General features: G+C 25.3%; 1 protein-coding gene across 7 annotated transcripts in view; it reads left to right on the forward strand.

Moving 5' to 3' along the window:
• Nucleotides 1–20,726, forward strand: part of LOC112688846 (SCY1-like protein 2) — a 181,427-nt gene extending 160,701 nt beyond the window's left edge. For 4 of the 7 annotated variants that reach the window (XM_025562237.1, XM_025562235.1, XM_025562236.1 and 1 more), the window contains 6 exons: nt 1,000–1,168; nt 1,941–2,122; nt 6,418–6,650; nt 7,375–7,443; nt 17,237–17,404; nt 20,354–20,726. In XM_025562237.1, the coding sequence (XP_025418022.1) occupies nt 1,000–1,168; nt 1,941–2,122; nt 6,418–6,650; nt 7,375–7,443; nt 17,237–17,404; nt 20,354–20,380 (848 nt within the window). In that variant the 3' untranslated portion in view covers nt 20,381–20,726. Of the gene's footprint in view, nt 1–999; nt 1,169–1,940; nt 2,123–6,417; nt 6,651–7,374; nt 7,444–12,784; nt 12,803–17,236; nt 17,405–20,353 lie in introns of all 7 variants that reach the window. The other 3 variants (XM_025562234.1, XM_025562239.1, XM_025562240.1) reach the window with 3 other exon arrangements.
• Nucleotides 20,727–21,283: the final 557 nt, after the last annotated feature.

The following is a 21,283-nucleotide window of genomic DNA, read 5'->3' on the forward strand; positions in this document are numbered from 1 at the left end:
TGTGTACAATATTTATATTATTGAAAATATTTTACTTACCACGTGCATGGCTTATCTCTATACAACTACCCAACATATCAATATTCATTAAAAATTACAATTTAAAAATATTGTATTATTATTGTAAATAGTTTTAAATTTTTAATTTATCTATGGCTAATGTTATTTAGTCATTAGCCGATAACGGTTGGATAATGTTGGTTTTATTGGCTAGTGTTAAAATTATCCATTTGTTTTTGTTGGCTGAAGTCCAAAATTTTGATATTAGCCAAAAGCATTGTCTAAACTTAAGATTAGCCGGCTAATCTTAATATTAGCCAACCTTAGGACACTAGCCGTAACATATATACAATCATATATTATATATTATGTACATATATATAATGTATTTAGAATTTCCTACTATAATATTTATTATTATTGTACTATTGCTTAAATATTAAAAGGGTAATCCATATTTTTGTAATACATAATAAATAAATAAATTCACCGTAAATGATCGAACAACAACAGTTATTGTTAAATGGTACATCACAAAGGCTAAAAAAATGTTAATATGAGCTTTAGATCAGAATATAAATAGTAACCGAACATTACAAGTATGAATACGTTTGTATTAAAAATTTGAAAATTAGTAGGTTAGTAGTTCTAAGACAGTGAGTTTCCACGATTCAAATAATCTCTAGTAAGTATTAGGGTAAGATGTAAAATAATATCAATATAAGAATCGTACGACCATATAATACTTGAATAAATAAATAAAGAAAACTTATTAATAATCGCATAAAAACGATTATGAACTTTATTATGAAACATGAATCAATAACGTAATGTTTTATATCGTCTAAGATATGGATATAAAAATAAGGTATAACACTTTAGTAGAAACTTCATTTTTAATTTATAACACATTTAAATGGAAAAATGTTATCAATCGACATAATATTTTTTTATTTATTGATTTTAAATTAAATACAATAGACTGTTTAAATATTTCAGTGATATACAGTATGATTTTACGCGACAAAAAGTATGGTTTATCAGTAAACATGATTGCGACGAAAATAATGCCAACATTGATTCCACACACAATGAATCCTGGTTTGAATTTAGAACAATTTCAAACCCTCATCGAAGTCCTACAAGACATGCTGGAACAGATTGACAGGTAATTAATTAATGATATTAAATATTCTGTAATAATATACTTAACAATTTAAAAATACAATATCGTACTCGAAATTCTTAAATTAAATTTTTCTAATGTATAAAACAAATTAAAACATAAAAAAAATATGTATTCAGAATCCAATAAGTTAAATAATTAAGTTAATTTATTAATGAAGCTAATTAAGTTATCCAATAAGTTTAATAATTATATGTACATCTTCATTGAAACTAAACATTTTTAATATTTCATATTCGCGATGATTAACTTGTGTATATAAAATATGGCTCAGACTTTGATGCCCTAAAAACTCATGAAAAACTATATATATTTATAATATAGTTAAAAGGTTTTTAAATTAGTGATTAAGGTCTTATTTTTCTTAATTTTATATGTACACTTGGAGGTTTTTATAATAGTCAAAATACCAAAAAAATTGTATTTTAATTAATTTACTTTTTCTACCAAAATCATTTTCGAAAATAAAAATATGACGATTAATATTATTATTAATAAACCTACAACTGAAGTAATTAAACAATACATTTTTTTCAAATACTTTTATATATTCAGATGAAATAAAAAATAAAAGTTCCTTTTCAAGTAAAAATCCCCGTAAATATTAAAAAATATGTAACGTTAAAATAATCAATAACAATTAACATTTATAGATATTTGTTTTTACACGATAGGAAAATATTAAAATGTATGTACCAGACTTAATAAATATAAATAAAAGTTATAACTAAAAAGTTAATATTTTAATTTTTAGAAATCAAAGAAATAAATTGAAATTGGATACAATATCAATGCAGAGTCCGGATAGACACAGGCCATTAAGACATTTGTACAGTTCAGACAATATGCATGCACAAAATTTTAATATACCAAATTTAAAAATTGAACAGCGCAAGACGTCGAGTGCTGAAGATATGGTTAGAAAAAATTCAGCAGGTTAGTGGTATATTAATAAAAATTAGTTATTTATTAATTATTATTATTATCATAATTTATCGTCAATACATTTTCCCAAAGTTAAGAAAAAAAATTTAAACAAATTATTATCCAAATAAAACAGTCATTTATTCATGTAGATAATCCATTATGACATTCAAATGATATATCAAATAATAACTTTTTAATTATATGTTATTACAATTTTGTAATCGGTTGATTTTTTTTTTTTATTATAATTATTTATTTTTAAAGTTAAATACAGTAGTATTAATAATTACAATTTAATTATTTAGTTTAAACTTTTAACTATGGTTTCTAAAAACATTATAGTGTGATACATTTAAGCTATAATTATATTAGATACTATGAAAAATTCCTTTTAAAAACTAATTTGTTTATGTTTGTATTCTTCCAGCTTAAAAACTTTTTGTTCGTGTTCTATAATTTATTAAAGAACAAAACGAGTCCATTTCCACGTTTCATTAAAGTAACGTTTTTTTGCCTTCAATCTGTTGATCAACATTAATTGGTTATTATTTTAAAACTGGAAATTTAATACACGTATTATTTTGATCAACATTTATTTCCAGCTCTAATTCTATTAAAAATATTTATCCGATGACTGTTAAGTATTGATGGAACCGCGATGGCTAAAGTTCAATGTTGAATTCAGTTTGAAGCAAAAAAAATAAGTTAATTAATAAAGTAATGCTCACCAACTTCATATGATCAAAAACATAATCGCAACAAAAATTCAACAGTTGGAACGTTGTGTACATTCATTTTTATAATAGGAACGTCTTGAGCAATGGTGTATGGCGTTATTCAAATGAAATGTTATTTAGATGGTTATTTAGATAACATTTTATTGGAATAAATTATTATTCGGGTGATTTTTTCACAATTATTTGAATAACTTTCAAACATAGTTATTCGAATAACTTTTATTAATTTTTTTTAAGTAAACATAGGGTTCTTATAACCTTTATGTGACTGGAAAGGTACCCAGGTAACTTTTTAGTTTTTAAATTAATTTTTCTCTTCAATTTTTAGTATGCAAGTTTTGTAATTCCGTGACATCTTTCAATAGTATATATATTTTACAAAATTATATTTTTTAATTGAAAAATGTTTAATGATTGAACTTCAAAAAAATTCTTACTTTTTATACATTTTAAGGACGTGAATAGGTACCCGAGTACATCTATGTATTTTATACAAATAAAGATTTAATTTAAATAAATAAAAAGTTTTATTTTATTTGATTATCATTTTTATTTTATTTAATTTTAACTTTTTACTTTACTTACAAACAGAATAAAAATATTTACATAATTATTAGATACTATTACATTAATTTTGCTTATTGATTACATTTTTCGCAAACTACTTTGTTTATTGAGTGTTCATTGCAGACTGGCTTTGAGCAAGTAGAACAAGCTTTTCGAGTTTTCCATTGTTTATGATTCAATTCTCGGCATACCTGGCAGCTTCCAACTATTTGAATACATGACTAAAGAAGCATGACGAGGTAGAAAATCATTAGTAATAGCAATAACTTGATGTATTGGCCACCCAAGAACCATTTCCATTGAACTACGGGCAAAATTATTTCCTACTACTTTTGGTGTGGAAGTACGAATTTCTATTACAAGCATACATAACTGATTTGCAAACTCTCAAAAATGTTCGGCGCCGGTCAGTTGAGTGAAGTCTTTGATTGTGTTCTGTGTATATAATATATGCAGATAAAGCAGCAATATCAATCATGTTAAAAAAAAAGCTAGTGGCCATCGTTAGTTCTACGCTTCACTTTATACTCTGATAACATTTTATCCATTATATCTACACCACCTTTTGTTTGATTATAATATTTTATAATTTCTGGCTTGACGGTAGCAGTTTGTTCTACGTCATCTGTCATATGCATTGTAGATAAATGGATAGCTGATTTGTTTTTTTTTTGAAACATATGAGCAAAGAGTAGCATATTTTCTAAATGCAAAGTTTATAGAATTTATGACTCTCTCTTTCGACGGTTGCATGTTGGGAAATAAAAATATTTTATTTTTTCTGACAGTGCCTACCAAAGTCATATTCCAAGAATTTAATGTGGTAGCCAGATGCATACTTGTAAAAAAGTTGTCTGTTGTCACATTTTGTCCAGAACCTTTATACGTAGCAACTAAGTCCAGAATTATTATTTCACCTATATTCACTTGACGTTCACCATCTTGCGGTTTACCCGTGTATATTTTATCTTGCAGAAGGTATACGTTTGCTGCATCGCAAGCCCAGAAAATTTTTATTCCGTATTTTGCAGGTTTCGATGGAATGTACTGTGTACATTTTGTATGTCCTCTATAAGGAAATAGTTATTCATCTACTGTAATATTTTCTGTAAGGTTTATAGTTTTTTTGTAAGTTATGATTGAGCATTGTCCAAATATCACGAATTGGCGCAACTTTGTCAGTAGTTATACGTATATTACACGTGTAAACATTATCAAAACGAATGGACCTTAGCAATATTTTAAATCGATCTCGAGGCATAGAAGCACAAATAAGAGGTAACGAGTCGAATTTCCACATTTCTGATATGCGTTCTTTATTAGATCGATTTACACCAGATACAAGAAGGATTTCTAAGAATGCATCAAATTTTTCTTCAGTAAATGGTTTAATTTTTTTGTTGATGGTCAATTAATTAATGGAAATTTGTCCGTTAGTTTTTTGTTGTAATCTTATGTAACTTGTCGTCCTTTTCTTTTGGTTTCTCTCAAGATTATATCACATTTTTATTTTATCATAATAAATTTGAATATCTATTTTGCTGTAAATAATGCAGTGGAACTTGATGGTCCAGGTTTTTGGCGCAAAATAGTAGGAGAACTTGTTTGAGCTTGAGGAAATGATGCATGTACTGTGTATCATCTTTACCAGTTCTAGACATAATATCTATAGATTCATCTTCGTTGCTCTCATCTGAATCAAATTCTTCATCGTGATTGATAACATGCTCTATATCTGTATCTGATTTTTCATTTTCAATAGCTACTAGTTCGGGATAATTGTCTTCATCAGATGCATGATAAATTTCAGCTTCAGAATGAGATTCCGACAATACTTCTCTTATTTAATCAGTAGGTAATCTTAGAAAAATATAAAACATTTACTGTGCATTATAGCATATAAGTAGTAATAGTATAATGTGCATATTATGATATTTTAGAATTATAATTATTCATATCAATATATATTATGTATTTATTTTGTATTACCCAATGTATTTCTGTCGAACTAATTATAGGAATTTTTTAACATTTCTAACAAAATAATAAAACTGAATTAGGTGTAAAATAATATAAAACAATTAGATAATATTTTAAATTTTCTAAAATGTATATTTGTTCGTTACATGTTTGAGAATGTTTCTAAATATTATTAAAACTTACCTAGATCTCCGTAGTCTTGCCGAACGACGTTGATTATTAGCCTGACAATCAGTACATATTATTTCGTATAGTTCACTAATAAAGTATAAAAAAACACGAATACTTTTGTTGTAGACACGAGTTTGAATAAAAATTAAATTAACAGTTGTTATGTGTGCACGTCAATTTCGATATACTAAAATGACGATCATAGAAAAACTATTATTATAAAGTGTTTGATAAAAATGGTATATCATAAAATGTTTATTTATAATTCAAACAATATATTGTAAAATATAATACCGATAAATTCACGACAGCGAAATAATTTATCGTAAAAACAGCTAATAATATTATAGGTACCTAGACCGTCATAAAAAGATGTTTTTTGTCTCAGTCACATAAAGGTTAATTTAAAACAGGCTCATATTATAATTTATAAATAATAGTTGGCATTGCACTTTAAATTACATGATATTAATCTTATTTTATTCGGAAAAATGTAAAAATATTATACATAAAACAAATATAGATCAATAGAAGAAAGTGAAGAATTAGATATATTTTTTTAAATAATAATTTTATATTATTGTAATATGAATAATATTATGATCTAAAATTATTCGGATAAAAAAATATACGAATAATTTTTTATTCGACCAATAAGGCACTCTCAAGATAGAAGTTACATGTGTTTTCTGGGATAAACGGTATCGAATAAACGTTTGAAACATACGAGTACATTAACTAAACCGACCGAATCCAATACACCTATACTATAGATTTTCGTTGAAATATAAAAAATAATACATAATTAAAATAATAATAATAATGTATGGGTCATATTGCATCAAACAGGTAGCTGGTGGTTCGGCGGTTCACCTTCCGGTTCGGATAGCAATTTTTTGCGTGTGGTCAGTTCGTTCCCAAATCGCCGGCTATCCGACAACATGTTGAACACGCCGAAAATTCGCGTCGCACCTTCGTGCGCTTCTTCGCCAGGCAGCACACCCGTCGGCACGGGCCTACCCATCCGGAGACATTCGAACGTCGAAAGGCGTGGATCCACCATCAACCTGTCGCCGCCATCGGTAATTCACACGATAACTACGCATAAACACACGTACACACACACACACATGCGCGCATACACATACACACACACACGCGCACGCGCAACGCTTTTTTTCTTTTTTTTTATGTTGTACAGTACTATTGCCATATAATATGTGATAGTCATATATATATATATATATATATATATTACATTGTGTTTTTTATCATTATATTTATTTTATTCCGATTTTTGTGCGATTCGCTATTCGTCTCGTCACTTTGCTACAACGTCGAGTCTCTAAAGTCGAGAAAGAAAATAATAATATGTATGTGATATTTCTGTGAACTTATACAGAGTGTCCCAAAAACATGACGAGGTTTTTTTTTTCAAATGGAGGATAGAAAATAGCTTCCTTGCATCCCTCCGCTATCAACATTCTAATACATATTTTCCCGGGATACTCTATATTATTATTATTATCATATTAGAACAAATGTTTAATATTACACAATATAAACCGATAACGCTGCGAGTCACTTTGATTACCCTCTCTTCCCCAAAAGTATTTTCGTCTCCACATCGTGTGCGTTGATGAACAACATAAACTACTGAATACTATAACATACTCATATTACTGACAACGCTTTTACGGTATACTATGACAATACTTCCACGTGTTCTACTATATGTGTTTTGTTTTACAATGACGCTTTGGGTGCGATGTGTGTCCGGAGCTTTTAAATTGATTTTTTGCGCAGGGCTATCAGTTCTTCAGACCGATTAACGGCCATGACGGGTTCACACTGTCGGTGCCATCATCGACGTATGTAAGTCATGAGTACCTAGCGAATGAGAAAGCTGAATGTTGCATAAAACGGTGTCCGCTGTCCTTGTACTTTATTTTTAACGCCAGGCCTATGTTATGGCGAATATGCGTTCGCTCAGCATGATTACATAAATAATATTATTATTTTAATTTTAACTATTATTTTTATTATTTGTTATTATTATTATTACAATAATGATATTACATGTTACTTTTTTTTTCAATTATTATTTGAGTTTATTTTAACTATTTTTTTTTTTTTTAAGAATATAAGAATGATAATATATCTTAAGATATATTATAAATAATGAGATAAATGGCAGATGATATAAATATTAATATATTCAATAAGTATAAAACGAAAACGAGTACTCATGTTCGTTTAGTCTGAATTTTAATTTCTTAATTCATGTTTTTCACAACATAATCGGTACCGCTTAAAAAAATTGAATAATAGTAAGCAATAAAAATGTACTCTATTCCATAGAAAATTCGGTATGATTAATTATTTTTTATTTTATTCTTTTTATATCGATTCATAGTAAAATTGAATTTATGATAATTTATTGTGCTTCAGCTAATATTATTCGTGTACTACTTGAGTCCTTTTTCAATCATTTTATGCATTATCTCATTAAATCAAAAATTATACTTGTTAGGTAATTTAGATTGATCTCAATTTAGCAGCATTTTTAGTCGACAATTTTGACAAATTGACCATCGTCAATTAAATTACCTTTTTATCATCATATACATCATCTGCCATTTTTCGCTTATTGATAGAGATAATATGCTAGTATTATAATATTTTTTTTTATTGCATATGCATATATGCATATATGCATAATAATGATTTGATCCAAACACATTTTTGATATGCCACACCATTCACTTTCAAACTATAATGAATCGTTTATTTTATCTTTGAATATTTTTCTGTTGTTTTTTCGCTTTTGACGTTAGTTAGAATTTATCGTTAATAAGAACGTATATATACACTGTACCTCTTTTACAAGAGTGTTTTTTGTTTTATATTTTTTATTTCGAAGTAAATTATATTTATTTTATTATATATACTGCTTTTTGTGGCCAGTTATATGTACAAAGTAAAAAATCGTAATTTCCAATAAAATTCAAAGTACATCAAAAAAAAATTATATGACATTCAATGTTTTCGTAAGAAAATAATAAAAAAATTTAAATTATAAATGAGAAATCGTATTTTAAAAATATATTCGAAAATATAGGACCATATTTGAAATGTTGTTGTTCAAATGAAATTATATTTATCCTAAAATATTTAGTAAAAAATAAATGACGTTTCGTAATAGAAAAAATAAAACTGAATATTCTAAATCTTCATGCAAAAATGTATTATGATGACATAACAGGTACGATTAACTACAAAAATACATATTATAAATAATCGAAGCTGTCTGAGAAAAATATACGAGATTCGAGAAAAACATATTCATTGGAGGACTAATTACCACGATATTAAATAACCAATTTAAGATATGTTTATTCAATTGTGTACCTATATAGTATAATTTATAAAATATACCGACACGTTTTGTTAAGATAGGACCCAAAAGTATTGTAGACTCCTCTGAGACAAGTCTGCGCACATATATGACAATATTTTTTATTGTTTTTATATTATACATAAGTGATTTTCACACTGATTGTTGTACCTACATATTTCAATACTTATATATTGTACAACAAGCATTGTTATTTAAATATACAATATGTATTAATTATAATCTTCGTAACAATAAAAGTATCCAAATACTAAATTACCAAAATATATTCATTCAACATTTGCTGTATTTATCTAATAATACATCTGATAAAAATAAAAATGCAATAATTATTGATGAATATGGAATATTTTAATAATAATTAAAGCTGAATCTATAATTTATATCTGACACAAATATTGAAATTAAGTTTACAACTTAAATTTACTCGCAAAACAAAATAATGTATTTTTATTGAAAACTATAAAAAGTTTAACTATAGTATACGTTATTAAACTATTATAGATATTTTTGGTCGTATGAACAAAAATTAACATCACCTTAACTCTTTCTACATACTTTCATGAATTTATTATTTATATTATTTTTCTATAAAAATGTAATAAAACTAAAAATTTAAGAAAACCTAAATTAATATCTAATTAACTAAAGAAAAAAGGAAGCTTTTCAAAATTAAAACCTTAATCATTAAGTGTTATATTTATTAATTTATCCATGATATGAATCGACAGTAAAAATACGAGCTTATAAATCATACAAACTAGACTGAATTGTTAAAACTACATATTTATAAATATATTTACCTACAAGTACATGCATTATATACAAGTATGTATATTAGCAATTTAATCAAGACAATCAAAAAACTGATACATGACTTGCAGCGTTACAGGTTGTTTTTGTCGTAATTAAATAACATAAAAACGTAAGGATTAACATAAATCAATCTTTAAACAACAGATTTCATATTCATTAAAATGTAATATAAATATTACCTTATTTCCCCGTTCTACCGTTTAAGAAATAAACCACAAACATAGTGTTGTATTTACAATTTTATAAAAAATAATATATTTTTATAGCACATTTATTTGACATTATAAAACTAGTTATTTATTTTATGAGTGTTATAACTATTTTATTTTTCATTATTATTACTTCAATTAGAAAGTCAGTTATACTTTTGTTCGAAATAAGTGTTCGATAAATAAATATGCTTATTTCCAACTGTTAATTATATATATATTATATTAGTTTCTCAAATTTTAAAATTAATTACCAGAACTATACTTTAGTTTTTACAATTATACTTATGACTGTTAATTAATAATTATAATACATTTAATATTATATATCAAATTATACAGTGTTACATTTTTCAGTAAAATTAATCTTAATAACTCGGAATATATTTAATTCGTATTATATACAAATAAAACTCATCTATATACTCAGAATACTTAATTTTCCCATACATTTTTTATGTGCATGCAAAATAATTAATTTTTAATCAGCACCAAATGAAATACAAAGGAGGCCATTTGTGGCAAAATAATTTTTTGAAAAACTTTTTTTAGGGAAAAAAATAATTATTTGAATCAATGTAATGTGGTCAATAAATTTTAAGTTTGTAATTTATAAACATATTTTTGTAATAGTAATAGTGCAACAAAAATAAATAAATTTTATCAGCGTTATTTTATTTTAAAATCCTGTCATATGTCATTCTACATGATTATAAATTATGAGCTTCATTGTTATATCTGTACAGAATAAATTACAAATCAAGAATCACAAACTAAACTATCAAAATAAATGCAAACAATACATACTAATTATTTTTATTATTATATTATATTATACTATTTCACTTAATTCTTATGATGCTTTTACCGTGCATTAGTGTTAAGTTTTATAACAACGTTAAAATACTTATAATATTTAAACTAACAATCAGGGGCAAAATATAACTATTTTTTTATCGACTACAATAATACGAATTACAAATGATAATTTATGAAAAATCTTGTGTACAATTTTCAAGTTAGAAGTATTAAAATTGAAACTTCAAAAATGTTATGGGTTTTTATAATTTTATTGAATATTTTTAAAATTTTAAACTCAAACGCTCACAAAAATAGGAGCGATTACGGAATTTCAAAATATACATTTTTTCAATTTTTCGAATTTTTTAGACTAAGTTAAAAAATATTTATTTGTAGAAAATATTTTAAATATCACATCACGTATATTTTGTTAGTTTTATTTATTCATAGTTTTTTTGGGTCCAATTATTAGGAAAACATTAAATTAAAAAATAACCTTCAGAAAGTACAAACTTGACAACATTTTTATTTCAGAAACCAAACCATTTGATGATCGGACCAGTCCTTCTGATCGAAATCATGTTAACAGAAACAAAAAATAAAAAAATAATAAAGGCACATCATTGTAAAACTAATATATTTTACGCTTCATTCAAAATCTAAAAATCATTTTCTTTTTAAAATTTGATATTATTTTGTACTAAAAGAAGTCATTAAGAATGAACATTTTAAGAGATTTTTGTTATACTAATTCAAAAGACTAATTTTATTGTCATTAAAAAACTTTTAATTAATTGTACTAGGAAATTGTATTTAAATTTAAATAAGTAAATTACTGTTTGTATTTATTTCAAAAATAGTTTTACTTTTACACACACATATATATATACGTGGTTTTCCAAAATATTTCCTTACGTCCAGAATCACTTTTTAATTATTAATAATATGATAAAAATAAAATACAAATTAGTAAACTAGTAAATTAATATGTATATAAATAACAGTATGATGAATTTTTAATTCGGAACCGATCGTACATTATAATTATAATATTGGACAATAATAATCCAGGCTAAGATTTATTTATTTATTTATTTATACTTTAATTATTCACTGAATTAGTTATTTTAAAATATATATATATATATATTTACCAACGACGAATCACTGAAAAATGTCTAGTTCATGATAACTTGAAATAACAGTAATTAAACATCTCTATAATTCATAATGATTGAAAAAATTAACTCGGCATTTTCACGTATAAAATAAAAAATCGAACTTAAAACTTCGTTAAAAATATAATATGCTTATTTTCGTTAAAATAAAAATATAAATTTTCAATTTATTTCAGCGAATAATTTAACAAACAAATGCGCTGTTCATTTGATTATTTTTTATATAATATTGTAGTGGTTTTCTAACCCTTTATTATATTACTTTATCTCTGGTAAATTATGTATTCAATACTTCCTACATAAACACTGATATTGTGTTTTATTTAACTTAATTTAAATTTAAGTTAAATAAATTTTAAATATTAAAATTCACCTCCGAACACAGTATACCTTAAAATAATTTTTAAACACTCTTTACTCAGACTTTCACGTATTCATACCAATTGTTTATCTATTTTCATTTCTGATACACTAATTTGTAAATAAGTATAAAAATTATCTTTTATAATATTTTGTCAAACTGTTTTCGCTAATATTTTAATTTCTTATCACCAAAATATAGTTCGCGCTGACTTAACATAACAACGTTTATAAAAATACATAACAATATATAATTATTGCCGGTACGAAATGCCGTGCTTATACAGTATTAGATTATTATAGTTTATAACAGACAACTAATAATCATAATATTATTATTAATGATGCTTTTTAAGTTATAATCAATTAACATTTTGAGTTATTTTTTATTATGTTTTGTTTTATTGTTTTATTGCAACTTACGCGGAATGCAGCTTGCACGGAGCATGATTGTGAGTATTATTAAGTTGATTTTCCATTAAGATAATTATTAAATGCTTCATTGAATAAATTTATCTGCTTTAAAAATGCGTAAATGGTATATTTTCCTTTAGTAAGTATGACTTCGATTTAGTCGTAATGGAATATTTTTTGAGTCATATTCATTCAAATCATCTTTTATTTATTGAATAATTCGTTCATCGATTAGGTTAAATATAATTAATATTGTAATTTCTTTTCTTTTTGACAGTAAAACTAATTTTATGGAAAACTATTACGATATGCAAACACGCTTAATATTTAAATATACTTCATGCAATTTCTGTGTACCATTAATTTTATTTTCATAAACATTTTAAGTTGCATTTCTTTTAAAAAATACAATAATATACAATGTTATTATTAATAACCCTTACTTTTATGTAGGCAATGTTTTCAATTTTGTTAGGCTTTTTAATATACAATCAAAAAATCATTATTAAATCATTAACCAAACGAAATTACCAGTAAATATTATATAATGTTTTGAATTAGGCAGTGTACTTTGCATATTCTGTCCGTAATCATCAACTTAATTGAAAAATGTAATATGGTACATAGCTAACAATACATATGATTATAAATAATATACAAACTAAATTAAGTTTTATATAGATAATATAGATAAGGTATTAAAAATGTTTTAAAAATATAAGCAAAAAATATAAATATTTGATTGTAGAATAATTATTGTAGTTTATCAATTTTTTTGATTATTTTAACGACCTTCTAAAAAAAATATAATGTAGGATAGGGAACATCTAAAACTACTATAAGCGCATAATATTAACCCAATATATTAATACATTAATACTAATAAATATATTTCAATAAATTTAAAAAATCACTTGTAAATCATTTATAGCAATCCTATGCCCATTTGGTTAGTGCAACGTGAAATAAAAAATTTATAGATGACATAGGTAATATTATATTAATTGTTTATTATTGTACTTCAAATTAATTTCGACTATAAAGCAGAGAACTTAATAATGAAGAGTATTTTATAAAGTATTTACTTGATGTAGTTAACTAAATTGCCAAGCTTATCATATATTATATATTAATAATAACTAAAAATCACTGACAATATTATAGAATCGTTCCTCTTCCCTCCTCCATAACTAATTTGTCTAATATGTTAAATATTAATTATTAACTTCACAAATAAATTTGTCTGAAAAATATAACGATTTCAACGGGCAGTGATTTCAATTACATAAATCAAAGGTTCCCAACCAGTGTGCCGTGGCACCCTAGGGTACCGCGAGATAAAATTTAGGATGCCGCAAAAATATTTGAAATATATATTTATTTTTAAACGCCTTCATGAAAAATATAGCACTGTGAGTAATAAAACAGACTATACTCTATGTCTATAGTATAAAACCTATTGTGTATAATTAATGAGGTATATACAATATAATTCAATTAATTAATTATTAACACATAGTGAAATACTTGTGATTTTATCTTATCTTTATTGTTTATTAATGCTAAATAAAACCAACCGAAGTTACAAAATATAAATTTAAGTATACGATATATTAGTATTGCGCATTCAGTATAAACTATAGAGTAATGGTGGCCAAACTTTATTTTCCTCGGGCCATAAAAAACAACTTTTTTTTTATCACGGGCCATAAAAAAATGCATTCTAAATTTTTTTTACGTAAATGCAAAATATTACAGTTATACAAATAAGTGCTGTAATATAGAAGACTTTCGCGGGCCAGATATTAAATGATGGCGGGCCGGATTTGGCCCGCGGGCCGTAGTTTGGCCACCACTGCTATAGAGTATAGGGCATAGGCTATAGGGTGCCGTGAGTCAAAAAAGATTGAGAACCTCTGACATAAACAAACAAAATTTATATATTTGTACTAAGCCTTTTAAAAATAATAACACACTGTTTCATTTTACGAATTACCGAAAATTCATTCACAAATTATATCAACATTTTTAATCTTAAAGAAATTTCGTAACGTGTATGTTACCGTAACTTAAAAACTTGTACATTATTTTCCTTTCCTTTAGATATAATTTTATAAAAATTTAATTAACTATCAGATGGGAGCTTTTTGTTGTAGATAGTATTAACAAATAAGTAAAGACCAAGTAAAATTAAGATGTTTTATAATTATTATAACTTTGATTAGATAATAAAATAAACTATAAAGTTTTAATAGGATTCAAATATTAAATACATTTTATATAATTCTAAATTTCCTGTCATATTCGTTTTAAAATTATTTGCTCTTGTTAATTAATTACAATTATTTTTTTGCAATTTTTATACCTTCGAACAACCATCAATAATAATTATAATTATCTTCCTACCGTATTTTATATTACAGTTACCGCTATGTAATATTCTTTCGTTTTACCATAAATTGAATTAAAAATATAAAATTAAAATAATTAAAATATTTATTCAATAAAAAAAAAAAAAAAAACATAACGTCATAAAAATTAATAGAGTATTTAATTAGTTTATTAATTTTTATGTATAAAAACAATTAAAGTATTTATTTAGTTTAATTATTTTTATTCTTGTATCGGTGAATTGTTTTTTTATCTAACAATAAACGTCTATGCAGTTTTTTTTTAAAAAGTAAACAACATTTCACCAGAAATAAACAACGTTAACAAATTAACCACGTACCCCTTATGTCCTATAAATCTCAATATATTTGTCTCTGTATTATGTATATGTGGTATGTACGATGTGAATAAACAATGCGTCTATTGAAATTGTTATAAACATTTTACCTAATAAAATCTCATCATAACTATATCAAAAACAGCTGCATCCGAATTGGGTCCCGAATTTAAAATGACTACACTAGTTGAGTCCCGAATTATTTTAGGTACTACACTAGTTAGGTCCCGGATTTTTATAAGTACTACACTAGTTCCTGAATATTTTTTGATTAGTTCTATATTGTAATAACATTTTCCTTCACATTTCAACATACTTAGGACTGTCTATGATCTATTTAGACCACAGATATGGTTAAAAATGGTTTTATAGTTTTTTTTTTGTTTTTTACTTTCTTTTCCATTAATTTTTATTTATACTACATAATGATTTTAACATTTTTAGTATTTTTACCGACTCAATTTTAATAATTTATATTTTAATGGAAAAGAAACTAAAAAACAAAAAAAAATGATTAAAAACATGTTTAACCATACCTGTGGTCTAAATAGATTATAAACAGTCCTAAGTCTGTTAAAATGTGAAGGAAAATGTTAGTATAATGCAGTGCTTAACGAAAAATATTCAGGAACTAGTGAGATACCTAAAACTATTCAGGACCTAACTAGTGTAGTACCTATAAAAATCCGAAATCCGAAATCCAACTAGTACACTACCTTCGATTAGCCCCTAGTACTCGGGACCCAACTCGAATGCTCCATTAAAAAATATTGTATATTATTAATTATTAAACACTAAAAAACACAAATTTTTATGAATTAAATTGAAGAAACCAAAGCATAGAATATTTTCGAAGAAAACATAATAATTATAATTCACTAAATACGTGGTAAATTTCTCTCTGCCCATCATGTGTTATACAGCCTTTATTATCAAGACCAGTATAATATTCTCAATCGAAGAGTAAGAATCACTTGAATGTAATGTTCAATACGCATTATACATTATATAATATCATATACCTACAGTATATACAGTACAATAGATGTTTATGTGTGATGAGTAGGGCTCAGAAGTTGTAAGATCTAAAAAAAACCAAATATGCAAATTTATATAGAATTCCAAAAAAAATACATCTGATGTAATTTTGTTAATAAATTATTCATATATACAAAAATTATTTTTAATTGAAAAATAACCAGTTGGCATTTTGACATCTTATTAAACTGAAAATGTAATTAATAAATATTTTTTCGGTATTTTTTCAAAAACGAAAAAAATACATGTTTTATTATGCCTTTTAAATTATTACATTGAACCACCAATACTTCCTTAAGATTTTAAATTTCGATTGACAGACTATTATCCGATATATTTTTATACCGAAAAAAACTTCTTTCGATGACCGGTTAAAGGTTTAAATCTTGTAAGCCTTATACAATATCAGAAAGAAAAAATTTTTTTTTTTACAAATTATTAAATATGTATAATGTAAGTATGAAAATCAATAAACATGCAATTTTTCATTACAATTGACTAAATATGCAAAATATGGAAGTTTAATTTTCGATTTTTAAAATAACCTTTGTATAACTCGGATTTCTAGCTTTGTCTGCTATACATTGTAAACATATAAAACAATATGCTACTCATATAACTTCCGAACCCTTCACTTCATGAACGGTGATGTCGATTATACACTTATTAAGTCGTAATAAACGAACCTGTCTTTGAACTTTTGAAGGGAGGTAGCATGCCCAACACTAGCAGCAGTGTACCATACTTACTCAGCTCCAGTATGAACAGCATCCGGTCCAGAAGGCAGAGCACGTGTTCGCAGAATTCCAGCACTGGCATTCTACAGCAGTTGGGTTCCGGCGTAGTGAAGCAGCTGTCGACGTTGCAAAACCCGGTATGAATATTATAATTTATTAATACATATCCAACGCTCAACAAAACTTTTTTTACGTCCATATACTATACGCGGTATCGTATTATAACTTGCGTTGATCATGTGTTTCTCATTATCATACGATCACGTACAGACAGTTTTTGTAAATATATTATAACGGACCCGCAACTGTTTCAAAAGCTTTTTTTGATTGTTGTAACCGATGGACTGATAAAATATATATATAAATATATTACTTTTATTTTTTATTGATTGATATTATGTTATAATTTGTGCAGTCTGACATTTATATAATATTATTTATTTAGGAGATATCAAAAATAACCAGTTGACTTGGCTCTCTCAATTCAAAATGTTTAAAAGAGATTAGTGAAAATAAAATGTCAATTCTCTCAGCCGTGAAATTATTGATCCAATAAAAATAAAATTTGAATTTAAACTTACTGCTTAACGTGAAACTGAGATTTCTTGCTAAAATATTTTTAAACATCAAATAAAACAAATTAAATCATTTTTGTATGATCCCTTGTGTCTCTGGAAAGAGTATATTTAACAATAGAATGATTATGAAAGGGGTAAAGATATTCAATACTTCATTCTACCCATACTTGTCTATTATTTGTGTGTTCTAAACTAAAAACTAAACATACTGCTCTCTTATAAAAGCTTGACTAAAGTCCTTAAATTAATGTTAGTTCAAAGATTATTTAAAGCTCGGTTTAAAGTGTGTTTATAAGAAAAAAGTTTTTCTTTGTGATATATTCCAGCGTTTTGATAAATCAAGATTTATTGACTTTAGACAATTCAAAAAGTAAATGTGCATTACTCATTGACACTGATTGACAAAATTAAGTCGGTTATAGACTCTAATGTCAGTAATATCCAGCTTTTGTCTTTATTTAATATCAATCTTTTTGCATACATTTCAAATCATGAAGTTGAACCATGTCTTTCAGTTTTTCAACACTAAAAATTAAAAAAACCTATTATGCATTCAATTTTCAAATCAAAAAGATACAAAATCAGTTATTTTATTGAAATAAATATTAACAGATCGATGCCTGAAAATATATTTTTCAGTTTTTTGTTATAGTTGAAAAAAAAAATCAAGAAAATCTAAAAATGATTTATAAAAAAGTGCAAGAATGTAATCCCATTGATTTTATATAATTTTAAAGGTCCTATTTTATTATTATGTTGTATAAAATACATTAATCGAAGATGAAGCTATTTTTAAATAACTGTAAGTGCTTACATAAGTTTAAAAACTCGTAGTAACTAATAAACTAAAAAGCATGTGTGTATCATTTTATTATTATTATTATTATTTTTTTTTATTAGCCCTTTTTTATACCATGAGATTTCAACATTTATAACAGTTATAACAAATTTACAGCTATACAGATATTTACAATTTGAAAAAAAAAATTATTCACAATCATTTTTGCCAATTCAAATAAGAAAACCCGCCTCCAATATACAAGAAATTACTTTATTGATAATGTGCTCCGAATTAGAGTTAAAAATGTAGAAGTGATTAAGGAAGGTGTTCGGATACATATATGTAATTTATTTTCACACCTAAAATATCAAAAAAAAATGTGTGTCCTTAATTTATACAACTAAAATCTCCATAAAAATAGTAGTGTTCTATTTTGACAAAAAACGATAAGTGTAGATAAAATTTTTAAACTACTATAAATAAATCAATTTTAAAATATATATTTAATATTATATTTTGTATTATCTGGGTATTACGTATAAAGAAAATTAAAAAAATTAATAATCGAATAGCTGGGAATTCTATTAAAGATATAAAATTATAAAATAAGTTAATTTAACTTCAAAATCAAGATTTATCATCACTTTTAAAAAAATAATATCGACGAGAACAAGACATTTTATTTTCTTGGTTTGTTTCGTACACCCAGTGCTTTTGTGTGACCCGCTATTATTCTGTTCTGTGAATATTTGTGGATAACATAAATTAGCTGGATCACTATACCTATACAGAAATCAATATAATGCACCACCGACCAAAACATTATCCATACACCTAGATGACAATACTTACCAACGAGACTTTCGCGGTCACATCACAATTTTTAGATTTATATATCATTCTTCTTCTTCCCCCTCGCCTTTCTCCCAACCATTTGAGGTCGGCCACCTCTGTCCTAAACCTCCACTCGTCTCGATTTTTTACATTCCCTACGTACACACCAACAGCTCTCATATCATTTTCAACATAACACAACCATCTTTTTTTGGTTCTCCCTGCAAATACCTCTATTAAGTTATATAAAAAATGCACAATTTACTATACCTGGTTAAAAAAAATTACCCTCATAATGATAGGCAAGCTAAAATTTTAAAATGTTATTTAGATTGATCTAGGATCAAGGCTTAAATTTGAAGGGACGCAATCATTCTACCTCCCACAATGCTTATTTAGTGTCTTCTTTAACTCTCCAAAAAGGTTACAGAAACCCTCAACTATTTGTTAAATATTTGTTAAAAAATGTACTCTGCAATTTAGTTTATGTCACTAGGTGTTAAGTAGTGTTCTATAAACAAAATTATCTAATATTAAATTTAAATTATAATTTATATAATAATATATACTTTTAAATACATTTTTTTATTTTATTAAAAAATATTTATAATCTGTTATTTAAAACTATAAGAAAGTAATTTACAAGTTTTTATAGCACATGAATAGTTTTTAAAGGAAATTATTCACTAAAACCTCATAATGTAAATACCTATTTATAATTAATATATACCACATGGGATGCTGAGAATTAGATTAGAGTCCTGTCCATTTTTGTCACTTTAAACCCTGTCTAAGACTATCGGTCAAACATTTATTATATGTCGAATATATGGTACATAAAAAAACAAAAATTGTACTTAAAAATATTAATTTGCAAAATTTTTCTTTTTTAGTATCAATTGTTTAGCGGCAACAAGTGAACAGATGACATTAAACAGTTGATGGTGTATGTTTGCTAAACGGTCCGACGTCCCATTGTAGCCAATCTACTTCCGTAAAACATGAATATTTCGATAAAATATACAAAAGTAACAATATAATGTTACACAGAAATCGTCAACAATTATTATTAATATATCGTAATTTAAGTTTCTTAATTCTTGTTCATTATTAAGCATGATTTGACTATTGTTGGTTTGTTTTTATTTATTTATTATTTTTTTTTTTTTTTTACATACCTCATTAGAGTGTATGACTATGTGTATACTTATGCTAATTTTTAAATATCTCATTCGTTTTAGATCCAACTAATACGTGATTACAATATAGTATGTACTATTATTATTATTATAATTATTATTACTAATGATAACTTTAAGGGAAATTATATATATTTTACGAAAAAAAAAAAATAAGATATTTACATATCCGTATGACGAAAATTAATATCACTTTCTTATTATATTACTTATTTTCTCGTTGTCGTTAACTATATATCTAATAACTTACAAAATGTAGATTATCATTTATATAATGTAGTTTCCCCACATATCTTCGTTTTCAAATTTTTGCTCAACGCATTTTTTACTATAGCTTTATTTCATAAAAAATAATCAGGAATTCTGACTATATATGTATTATTGTACACTTATTCATATTTAGGTATCCAACTATACATACATACACAAAATTCATTTATATAATATAATATACTAATATATTATGTATATTTATTATATTTATAGGCTACAAAACGATATTCTGTAGTTCTATATACTATTCGTCCTCGAAAATGAAAATGACAATCAGTTGTTTGTTTTTAAAATCCCTGGTCGATCCTTGTCATGTAAAGACAATCTAAATATTAAATATTGTATACATTT

Source organism: Sipha flava, unplaced genomic scaffold, assembly GCF_003268045.1.
Source record: "Sipha flava isolate LNK unplaced genomic scaffold, YSA_version1 40_pilon_pilon, whole genome shotgun sequence".
Lineage (NCBI taxonomy): Eukaryota > Metazoa > Arthropoda > Insecta > Hemiptera > Aphididae > Sipha > Sipha flava.